The sequence below is a fragment of the Argentina anserina genome, chromosome 6 (genome assembly GCF_933775445.1).
Source record: "Argentina anserina chromosome 6, drPotAnse1.1, whole genome shotgun sequence".
Taxonomy (NCBI): Eukaryota; Viridiplantae; Streptophyta; class Magnoliopsida; order Rosales; family Rosaceae; genus Argentina; species Argentina anserina.
Window position 1 is genome coordinate 18,956,018 of NC_065877.1, and position 11,835 is coordinate 18,967,852.

General features: G+C 39.3%; 4 protein-coding genes across 4 annotated transcripts; 2 read left to right on the forward strand and 2 right to left on the reverse strand.

The window, feature by feature from the left end:
• The first annotated feature begins 2,626 nt into the window (after positions 1-2,626).
• On the forward strand, positions 2,627-3,952 carry LOC126798638 (transcription factor bHLH162-like). Its single transcript, XM_050525649.1, has 3 exons — positions 2,627-2,956; positions 3,070-3,435; positions 3,622-3,952. Exons 1-3 carry the CDS (start codon positions 2,777-2,779, stop codon positions 3,781-3,783), a joined length of 708 nt encoding a protein of 235 aa, XP_050381606.1. The 5' UTR covers positions 2,627-2,776; the 3' UTR covers positions 3,784-3,952.
• A 216-nt stretch (positions 3,953-4,168) lies between these two features.
• On the reverse strand, positions 4,169-4,971 carry LOC126796993 (NAC domain-containing protein 41-like). Its single transcript, XM_050523692.1, has 2 exons — positions 4,447-4,971; positions 4,169-4,231 (listed from the first exon to the last, which is right to left on the reverse strand). The coding sequence occupies exons 1-2, from the start codon at positions 4,969-4,971 to the stop codon at positions 4,169-4,171; spliced, it is 588 nt and encodes a 195-aa protein (XP_050379649.1).
• A 1,381-nt stretch (positions 4,972-6,352) lies between these two features.
• Positions 6,353-9,725, reverse strand: LOC126798628 (G-type lectin S-receptor-like serine/threonine-protein kinase SD3-1). Its single transcript, XM_050525639.1, has 2 exons — positions 9,651-9,725; positions 6,353-9,060 (listed from the first exon to the last, which is right to left on the reverse strand). The coding sequence occupies exon 2, from the start codon at positions 9,041-9,043 to the stop codon at positions 6,803-6,805; it is 2,241 nt and encodes a 746-aa protein (XP_050381596.1). The 5' UTR covers positions 9,044-9,060; positions 9,651-9,725; the 3' UTR covers positions 6,353-6,802.
• A 692-nt stretch (positions 9,726-10,417) lies between these two features.
• On the forward strand, positions 10,418-11,185 carry LOC126796994 (polyubiquitin). Its single transcript, XM_050523693.1, has one exon. The coding sequence runs from the start codon at positions 10,418-10,420 to the stop codon at positions 11,183-11,185; it is 768 nt and encodes a 255-aa protein (XP_050379650.1).
• Positions 11,186-11,835: the final 650 nt, after the last annotated feature.

The window sequence follows — 11,835 nt, forward strand, 5'->3', positions numbered from 1 at the left end:
AGAGCACAACTGCCGTTGGCGAGGAGAGGGAGGGTGCGAGGGAGGGAGAGAGAGAGAGAGATAGAGTTCGGATCGAGGGGGATGGAAGAGTGATCAGTGAGAGAGGGAGAGGAAGAGGGCGATCGGTGAGGGAGAGGGAGAGCAATCGGTGAGGGAGAGGGAGAAGAGGTCGGGGAAGAGAGAAGCAAGGGAGAGAGAGAGAACCCGAGAGAGTGAGAGAGATGAGAGAGCGGCGGGTTGAGGGTGAAAGGGTTTCCAATTATGGGAACCCTAGTTGCAACCATTTACTTATATACCCCCTCCCAAAATCGGAAACCAACTTCCGTCGTTAATAACTTTTACCTCCGACGTCCGATTCGAACGCGTCACATATCCACGAACTCGTATCGACGAGCTCTACAACTTCCGTGAAGAAAGTTTTCACAACCGAGCGACGAAATAAAAGTCGATATAAACGTTACGGAAATGTAACGTTTTTCAATTTAAACGTTCCGAGAACGTTTCCGTTTCTCGTTTACTAACGTCGCAACCAAATACGTTCATTCTAATAACATGCGAGGCCTTTTGGGGGCTCAATGGCTTCGGAGGAGAGGAGAACTCCGAAGTTAAGCATGCTTGGCCCAGGGCAATCCCAGGATGGGTGACCCGCTGGGAAGGTGCTTCTGAGCTGCCAAAAACAAAACCGTGAGGGCTATGCCCAAAGCGGACAATATCGTGTTACGGCGGAGCGGTCCGGGTCGTGACACACACCTTATTTACATATGATACATTAAACATGAAATTACATGAATGATTTATAACCACATAAAGGATCTATGAGGTACAAAATTTTCACTATTTTAATCATGTCTTTGAGTAAAATCTTGAATATATTGTGAAGAATAGTCATTAAATGATACATCCCCTTTCTAATTTTACATATACTGACTTATATGCCAACTATAGGGGTCATATGTGATTGACTGTGAGTTGTGGTACTAATAATTCCCGTTTGAATCAAGCATTTCTCGACTTTGACCATAACCATTGTTTTATGAAGAGTGCGTTAGATTGTATTCGTATGTTTTCACTTGATTGCATCTCATTAGAAAATAAATATAATGGATAAGACATGTTGAATTTCCCCCATAAGGGTAAGGTTCATTATTGCTTCCTCTTAGACCAAATGGGTTTAATTCCCCTCAAGGCCTCAACAACTAGTTCGGTTTTATTTTAATTTTAGATGAATGTTGAGATATAGAATGCAATATATAATAAAAAGAATCATATATAATAATAAGTTGGTGTACTAGAGTGGACTATAACTTTGTGCTTTCAAAAAGATGGATTAGAAGTTTGATTATCCTAACCAGTGATTTTTTATTTTATTTGAAGTTGGTCTGATACGTGGCGATATTATGAAAATATCGGGAAATATGAAAATTTCCAGATATATAGGGAAATATCGGAAAATTTCAAAAATTTCCATTGGAAAATACTTTGATTATAACAGATATTTCCATTGAGAAATATCGGTATTTGGTCGTAACTACTCACTCAAAAACCAATGAGGAAGCTTCCCGATGCCATCTTGCCATCGATCATTCATTCTATCGTGTTGTACCACAGGTTAAAATCCATCATATCAACCGGTCTTATGAATCACGTGATTGAATTTAACCACATGCTTAAAATTATTGCCACAAATATATGATTTTATAAGTTATCTGCTAGTTTAATGTTGATGTCGACGGTGTCTGTTATTTTCTGAATGCCATCGTTTTTTCCTTTATTTCTTTTTGTTTGTTCACTAAAATAATAAATCGGATTCAGATGCAATTCTAACACTTATTGGAGGTTTATTGCATGTCGTAGTTTTACACTGATGCATGTGAATAGCTACCGGACCACCACGTTTTCTGAATTGCATATTTTTTGCATGAAGATGTAAACTAATTATTGAATGCTCATGTGTTAGAGTTAATTAACACATTCTCGTTTTTTGCCTTTTTTTTTAGTGAGTCAACGGTATCATATTATTGATTTTTCATTTTTAACAAACGATAATCTTTTAAAAAAAATCAAAATTGTAATTAACTTGTTTAAATGAGTATATATATTACGTGAAATGGCTTGGTTTTCTTGGCAAATTTAATGTACGATTATGAGAATTAGGTTGTTCTTCCAGTAACGATGATCAATATTCCGATTCGTCAAAGCTTGATCAGGGGTGGCCATTGTGTGTACTCGGATATATAACAGAATCTATATGCACCGTGGTCTCTTGTAGAAATGCAATAAGAACACAAAGAACCGCGTATGAATAAGTATGAACTACTGTGAGTCTGTACGTGAGGCCCCAATGCATTATATGCTGCAAAGGAAATAAAGCATGCTGCAAATTAAATGGGTCTATTTCCTAGAAGTTGAAACAATATCGATCCACATGTGTTTCTCTGTTTGCCTACTTTTTTCTCTGCAAAATATCCACATCGACGACTTCTCCGTCACTCGTTGATGATGATGTATTGTAGATAACGATAGTTTAGGATAGCTCATCTATCGATCACCACAGGTAAGGCTAGTGCTTCTTCCTCATTATAAAGATATGCTAATTCCGTCACAACGCCCACAGACTTCAATTCACTCTTCCTTTACCTCCGCACCTTTTCAAAAGGACATCTATGCATATAGATCGAACGACTCACAACTGAGTACAAGTCCAGCCGATTACACAGACAGCTACAGCATACTCTGAAACCCTGCAGCTAGCTTTTGAATCGAGCTCTCTTTGTTCATGGGAATTTCGGTGCTTAATTCGCAGCCCGACTCCAAACAAGTAATGGATAATACTCAAGCAACTACATCTGCAGGAACCAAAATCGAAAGGAGGGTTATTGAGAAGAACAGGAGAAACTACATGAAAAACCTCTACTCCCAACTCAACTCTCTCCTCCCAAACCAGAATACCAACAAGGTATAACTCCATCTCCACTATCGTCATTTCCATAATTTGCTTGCATTCAAGGCCGTTTCGAACTTCATTTTGATGTACGTAATTAATCCGATGATACTAACTAATGCGCGCAGGAACCACCGAGTCTTCCTGAACAAATAGATGAAGCCATTAACTACATCAAAACCATGGAGTCAAATCTGCAGAAATACAAGCAGAAAAGGGACAAGCTAAAGTTTGATAGGAAAAGATCGTATGAATTATGCAGCAGCAGCAGCAGCTGCACCACCTTTGAGACCGGATCAGGTGCTCCTGCAAAATCGCCGCAAATTCAAATTCATTGGAATGGTTCCACCCTAGAGCTTGTTTTGACTACTGGACTACATAATCAGTTCATCTTCTACGATATAATTCGCATGCTTGATCAAGAACAAGCAGATGTTGTACATGCTAGCTTTTCGGCTTCCGGAGACTCTATACTTCACTTAGTACGTGCAGAGGTACTTGTCTAGCTAGATCTCCCACTTGCCATAATACACTATATATATGCGAATTGATTGATCTATTATTACTCGCTAGCTTCTCAGAAACCTTTACCTTATATATATATACAAGCTACCGCTGATAAAATCCCGACACTTTCTTAAACTGTGACCTAATATCATTGCATTATTTTATGTATCCAGATGGGCAACTTGATGTTAGATTTTGGGGCTGCAAGAATAACTGACAAGCTGAACAGAATTGTCTATGGATCCACAAGCGATGAAGAACGACAGCATGATGAACAAGATTACTTATGGGACTTTCAAATCCAACCTCAGTTGTGGGATTTTTTATCTGAGTAAGACAGCGTACTATTGATCGATCGATATCAATCATATCACACTAGTGATCAGTAATTCACTTTGGGTGTCCAAAAATTAGAAATTAACTATATTGGGCAGTTATAACCTATGTGAGGATCAAGCTTTAAATTTAATTTTATGTGTTCTCAAAGGAGCGTTCTCAAATATCAATTCAGAGAGAGACCAAGACATATTGTGAAGAAAAATAATTGTCAACCCTAGCTTTAACGTGGTGCTTTATTTGAGAAAACGAGTATCAAACTATCGATATGACCTGAACGAAACGCAACAACACAAACAATTATAAATAAAAAAAATGTAAGTCGCCCGACACTGCGTCCATCAATATGAATCTGGAGTACAATCATCCCGTAACCTAGCTGCGCTATTCCATGATTTCCCCCTTCTTCGTTTTTATGACTCGACAAAGAACATAGATGTTGTTACCCTGCATTACCACAAAAAAGATTACATTAGGTGATGCTTGTAACACGAGATTTAATAAGAGACACCCGGAAGATATATGGCGGAAACCCTAATTAATCATAGATATATAAGAGACATATACAGTTGCATAGTAAATCATTAAATTGAATCCAAAAAAAGATGAGTTCGTTTGCACCAAATTAAATAATGTATAAGAAACCAGAAGCACGCATATACCTGGTTGTGGCTAAGAAGGAATTCAGCAAGCCTAAACTCATGCATGACCCATCCTCCTCCCTTTGCCTTATTAGTACTACTGCTACTACTTGTTGATCCTTCTTTCTTACTAGTATAAGAGAAGGTTCGCTTAAACCCGATAACCGTCTTCTGATTCTTCCCTTCATCATGACCTCCAACACCATCGGCGACATTGTTGTGGTTATCGTAATGGATAGGCTTCTCGCTCTGGTTCTTCCATGTAGCAGATCCTGATGATGTCATCCTTGCTATTCGTGAATCATTGTCGTTCTTCTTCTTTAGCTCGGTAAAGAAGTAAAGGGAACTCTCATCGGTTTGCTGGAATAGCTCCTTCCATGCTTCTTCTTCACCATAAAGATCACACTCCATCACAACGTTGCAAGGAAGGGGAGCCCCAATCACCTTATTGTACAGATAAGAGAGCAAAAGCTCTTGCTCAGTTGGCACGAATCGGTAGCCGACTGGAAGTCGAAGAGAACTAGCAGTCTCCATGAATGAATTCATCGGTTTCTATTTGTTCGTTGTTCGATTAGAGTCTTGTCATTAATTGAAGAAGGGCTTCAGTTTAGGACTATAGGTTTATACTTTTATATCATAGAAAGACGAATTCGGCAGGGATTAGTATTGGCCTCGACCAATAATTGTTTTGACATTAGGTCTGAGAAAAAAATCACCTAAGTTTTGAAAATTAAAAAAAAGTCATCAAATTAAATCCCTTAAACCGTTACCCTTGAATTTCAAAATATTTACGAAATGTCACTGTTGTTAGTTTTTTTCCTCTCTAGAACCAAATCTGTAATTTCAAACAGAAAACACAATGCATCGATTAGAGGCGCCATACTGGACCACGTGTCTTAGGTGCGGGGAAGGTCGGAGTTGCGGGGAAGGGTTTAGGGTCGGAGTTGCAAGGAATGGGTTTAGGGTTGGAGCTGCTGGGAAGACGTTGGAAGTGTGAGGACGGTCGGAGATGCAAGGACGACGTCAGAGGCGCGGGGATAGGACGACATCGGTACGGGGATGAGTGCCAGATTACCCAGAAAATCCAATTGAGATCTGACGACCTGAAGGAGGTGAAGATTTAGTCGACAACAACGCTGAGATGAGGATGGCGGCGACAGAACAAGGCATGATGATGATGTTGTTGAAGTGGGCCTTCTACCAGTTCGCCGAAAAACACTAAAAATAGAGAACATGGTGATCAATGGGTGCCATTACAGTTTCTTGGGTGTCCAGAGCAAATTCTAATTAGGGAGTATGCTCAAAATGAAGAGAATAACTAGAATTAGGGAGCCTTGAGCTCCGGTTTCGCCAGAATTACTTAGAGTACTGCCATCGATGGTGGCAACCTCTTGCGAAGGTTGCTGCGCCTTGTACGGTGGTCGGTTCAGAGTGAGTAAGATATCAAATGAAAGAAGGGAGAAAAATCTTTCCAACGGTACCAACCACTCTCAAATCCATCGACAGACAACACAAGTTATGGCTGGAATTTGAAGAAGGAAAAAAAAGTGAGAAAAGACAAAACAGTTCGAAAAATATTTAAAAAGTTATTTTTTTCTAATTTTATTCTAAGCATATTGACTAATTTTTAATTTCTAATCAATTGAGATGGCCTTTTTATAATTGAGAAATTTGTAGTGACTCTTTTCTAATTGAAGATGAAAGATAGTACATTTTTCTAATTTGCCCAAAGAAAAATAGCATTGAAAGTCGTTGGATAATCGAACAAAGAGCTGAAGTACATTGTGTAGGGATAATTTCCTCTAGAAAAGGAGGTCGGATGAGTAAACAACACATTGCAAGGCCTATTACATAATGCCCAACAGGCAAGCTTGGCAGTAGTATTCGCTTCCCGATCGTCGATCGATACTAGTGTGAGAAACTACTGCCTCGCATCTACTTTCTTAGTTATAGACTCGGATGCAATAGAACAGTAGAACTTCTAATCTCTGTATTTCAAGAGATAAGTAAAAAAGAAGAATCAGTACAGATTAATCACCAGCAAATCACAACCCATCAAACTCACTAAGAATGCATAAGATTAACCTCCATGTAGGAAATAGGATTTCTCATCAAACTCACTAAAACCTGGAATAATGTAGAGAAAAATTGAAAAACTACATTTACGGTCAACAGCGGAAACTCTGAAGTCATGACTTACGACACAATCAGTCAACCACAATTCATGATGGTGAACGGCCAAGTGGGAGATGGATAGTTGTCCTAAGAAAACCTGGATTTGTCACTGTTAGTCACAGTTCAAACTTCTTAAGATATAAAAGCTTCTTCAAGATAGTCTGGACTGTGGCTCTATCAGTGGTCATTCAATATCAACTTATCAAGCAAAAGGAGGTGGTGGGGGGTCAACACTTGATGTGCCTTCTAACACCATAACCACCTCGGTCATTGAAGGTCTTTGAAATTCATCAATTTGGAGACACCAAAATGCAATTCTTAATACACGCTCGAGCTCTTGAGATATATGCATACCACCCAGTCTTCTATCAACTACATTCTCCGGATGCCCATCTGACCACTCTTTGTATGCCCACTCACAGAGGTCACCAACTTCTCTACACCCACTTACCAACACCAACACCATCCTACCAAAGTCTTCTACATCTTTCATTGCTGAAGAGCTTGATTCATTCCCAATGATCGCCCCAAGCCCGAATCCAGTAACCTTGGCTTCTAAATTTTCATCTAATAACACATCCTTGCATCTCAAGTTCCCATGAATGATGCATTTCCTGCAGCTCGTGTGTAGATAACTGATGGCTCTTGCCACGCCTAAGCATATATCAACTCTCTTTCCCCAAGTCAGCCTCTTACACAGTTTATGGTCTTCTATATGTTTCTCCACTGAACCATTTTTGACATATTCATAGATCAGAAATCTGTGATTCAACTCACAACAATAACCCTGCAACTTTACGAGGTTTTTGTGATGAATGCCACCTATCATTGAAACTGCAGACCGGTATTTTCTTTCTTCAGCAGATACATTCATCTTTTTTATTGCAACTGGTTCTTTCTCCGGAAGAACAGCTTTGAACATCTCTTGTCCAATCTGATGCTTAAAGTTTTCTGTAAAGTCCTCTATTTCGGAAAAGGATAACATAATCAAGCCATTTGAATTCGAGCTGGTATGAGCAAAACTGGCTTTTTTCCTGACCAAAATCCTTCTTCTTTTCCTTCTTCTGTAAAACCAGAAACCAAGCGCCAATTGAAATAAAAGAAATACAGCAACGGAGGCTGCTCCAATGAGACAAGGAAGGCAAAACTTCTGTGCCGAAGGGGAAGACAAGGAGAGATTAGGATTTGGATTTACAGCTAATGGGTCTGCACACACCTTCACAAAAGATACTGAACTTAGTGAGGGGTCCGAATAGCCAGTAACATACTGTTTTCTCTTCATTAAACAGTTTGTTGTTCCATCATTTGAGAAGGTTGCAGCTGTACAAAGTGGGTCCCTGAGACACAAGCTTCTACATTGCTGTAAACTGGTTCGTACAACTAAATCATCAGTAGAGTTGTACATTCCGTATAGGACAGTATGCTTATAACTAAACAAGCTAGAACCAGATTTACATCGCTGAGATGCTATCAAGCATTTTTCTGTGGAGCCATTCACAGGATTAAAAGGGCATTTACAATCAGGTGACCCAGACTCGGTAAGGAAACATATGCCACGTTGGCCACAAGTAGCAAAGACATTACACTGGTTCTCAACAGCTTGCCAGACTGCTCTCCATGTCATTGAAGCTTCATCCCATGAGTACAAACGTAGATTACCATCAACATCTAGCCTAAGAAACCGGTAACTTACAGAGTCATTGTAATCTTCCCCGAACATTGACCACACAGGGTTCAAATTTTGGTCACAGAGTTGTAGGGCTCCCTCAGAGGTGAGGAAAGCGGTAATATTTGAACTAGGAGCACTTCCACTAGTCCAATACACAAAATGACTTTCCCATCTGAGTTGCAACTGACCATCCCCATTCATGAAAAGAGTGTAGTAACTAGACATATAATCAGACACAAGATTCTTGCTTGCAGCTCGAAGCATCTGCGACCTAGAGAAGTTCTGTCCGGGAAGAAGTGTGTCAGAGGGGGTATTAAAACTCTGCCATACAATATGTTTCTCTTCATTCAACAGGACAAGATTTCCATTATCATGAAGAGCAGCTGAAACAACTGATAATTGGCTAGTTCTGCTGCTCCATACTGCAACTCCCTTCAAAGAATCAATTATTACTAATTCACCATCCTGGGTCAACTGGGCATAAGACTTTTCACCAACCACGATATTTGCACCAGCAGTCCACACCAGAGTTTGTTTTCCAAGTGGAATAGACTTTGAATTGAAGTGGATCCCAACACTATAGTTAGGCTCATCTGTGCGGTTAAAAAATCCGAATGCGAAATCACCATTCGGAGAGACCCAGATGTTTTTGCCTACTACAGAGAGTTTCGAACCTAAAGGAATCTCTGAAACGGCAAGAGAATGTAGCACAAACCCAGCAAAGATATTTAGAAGGAAAGATGATCTTAGCAGAAGTCCCTCCTGCTGAAGCATATTTGAATATGCTTATCCTACATAAACAACTAACTAGTATTAGGGTTTAAGATTTAATAACAAGGCATTCGGCCAGAGACTCTTACTATAGAGACCAAACAAGGGGATGAAGTATGAACGTAATTATCGAACAGAGAAACACCAAACACAGTATAATTCATACTGTTGAAATAATGTACCTTAAAAGACCTGAATTGAAGTTCCTAAAATGGGGCCCAAATTATGCCAATTGAATACACTGTTAACTTGATTGCAGACAATTCAACTCTCAGAATCAAAAGCTGAGGAATATAAGAAACCTAGAACACTGGAAATAAAGACACAAAAGCCCATAGATTAAACATCAAGTTCGCAACAAGATGAACACTCCCATCAAACAAACCTGAAACAGAACTATTTCTCTTAATTCACAAAGTCCAAGTGAGATTCGAGAAAACAAGGGAATAGAAGTAATGCAGGTTTGGATTTGCATTGGCCCAAAAGACAGGAACTTTAACATTGAGGAGCAAGAGAGTAGCCCCAAATCATGAAAGAAGCCAAGTGTGTCAAACTAACAAGAAGCATGCCCAAAACGAAATGAGATGAAATCTAAGAGCATTTGGTGTACCTTGACAAGTGAAGATGGGCTGTCCAAAGTGGGTGTTGCAGAAATTGAAATATGGCGAGGAGGAGGAGGAGGAGGAGGAGACGACTGAGGGAACAGTGAGACTGTGAGCTGCTGCTTTCCTCTCTCTCTTTCTCTCTTTCTGTCGTTTTAACGCGTTTTTCTGTTCAGAGTGCGTTTTGGGGTAAATTTTCATGGCCATCCATCAAGCTACTTGAGCGACAACAAAAAGTTAAGAAGCTAGTAACTTTGACTCATTTCCCAATCCGACGAAGATATTTACCGCGGTAAATCTAGATTGATATATTTTTTTTTTTTACTTTTTTTTTCTTTTGTATGAAATGATTTTGTCTTCATCGTGATTCGACGGTTTTATCAAATGATTTCTAGTTCAACAGAGCACGAATTAGTTAAAAAAAAAAACAGCCCATTTAAGTTCCAAAAGAGGAAAAAAAAAAAAGGCTTCCAGACCATGCATATATGTGAAATATGTCTGAACAAGCAGAGAGACTATAACAGTCAACTTGAGCATGTAACTAGAATGAATATCCTAGCTAGTCATATATGTATGATTAGAACTAAAAATGCCTTCTGAATGAATAGCATATTTGTATGATGCATGCATGCAGATGGAATTCAGGAATACTCATTGCTTTGAAATGAACTTTTTGTTATATTTCTGAATCTCTCTGGACTTTAGAACGATTCCACTAATTGTCAGATCGAAGCCAAAGAGATTTGAACATATTTCATAGAAACTACCATTGATTATGAGGGTTATTATTGGTTCATGGGGTCATAAAGCAGTCGCCATAGAAGTAGGTCTCAAAGAATCTGTTGTCGGAATCAAAACCAAGATAGAACAACTCTTGGGTGTTCCAGTTGCTTCCCAAACCCTAGCAGTCTGCGGCTTGGAGTTACTAGATGGATTAGACATGGAAGATTACCCAATTGTCAGTGACGGTACCAAAATTGATCTCACCGTCAGATATTGGATGGCACCTCCTAGCTTCCACCATTCAACTGGTAAAATTCAGATTATCATCAAGTTTTCAGCTAGACAGCTCCATATAGAAGTTGACAGAACCGAAACAGTGCGCAGCCTCAAAGAGAAAATACACATCATGGATGGCACCCCTATCAAAAGAATGTCACTCTTCTTTTGTGGAACTGAGCTAGAAGAAGATTTTCGTCGGCTAAGTGAGTATGATATACGTGAGTTTTCTGAAATTGTTGTGTTCCTCAAGTCGATGAGCCGTGTAAAAGATGACCCTCCCTCCAAAAGTTTGAGTCTAGTAGTGCAAACTTCGTCGAGTTTACTTAACTCGGCGAGGATTCCTGTGGAAATGAAGGACTCGAGTACCATTAATGAGCTGAAGGAACTACTTCTGAGCGGAAGAATTCTCCCAGTTGATGACTACTTGTTCATACACAAGCAGAGGATCATGCGTGAAAATTGCAGCCTCAAATGGCATGGCGTTGATAATGGGGATTTCATATATGTCTTTAAAGGGACTGTTTTCCGTGGTGAATGCTAGTACCGTACGTTGATGGAAATTCTCTGGAAATTCAAAATTTTAAACTAGTTTTTATAGTAATTTATGCATAACTAATAAGGATTATAGAACGTATTTTCAGTTATTTACTTTCATATCTAGTAAATAGTGACGGAATAATAATACTTTGACATCCTCAAGTGGTAGTGTCTTTGTTAATTAGTATTTACAGCTTGATATATAACTGTCAGCAGAAGAAATGAACTAATAATTAGTTCATGTTAATGGGGATCTCTTCCCCATCATGCTTTGGTAATGGATTAGGGTTCTCTCATTGCGAAAACACTAATAATATGGGGATTTCGTTCTTGTTACTAGAAAAAGAAATTACAGTTAGAACAGTGGCTGTGGCCATACATGTTTAAGATCTTGAGCTAAAAGGACAATAAACTTTATGTAGATAACCAATCCGCCTAATGATTAGATGGTTCCCCGAACTATGGCATATATGTTTTCATTTTCTTCTTCCTTATATTACTTTTCCATTGGAGGTAGATAGCCAGGTATATATCCAAGAGAGAATCAGGGCAGTCAATCAAGCACAAAACGGTGAGGCATGATCATCAAGAGGATTGAAGAATACATAGATGTGAGAGCCATCTCGGACTCCATAACTGACAAGCGAAACCCCA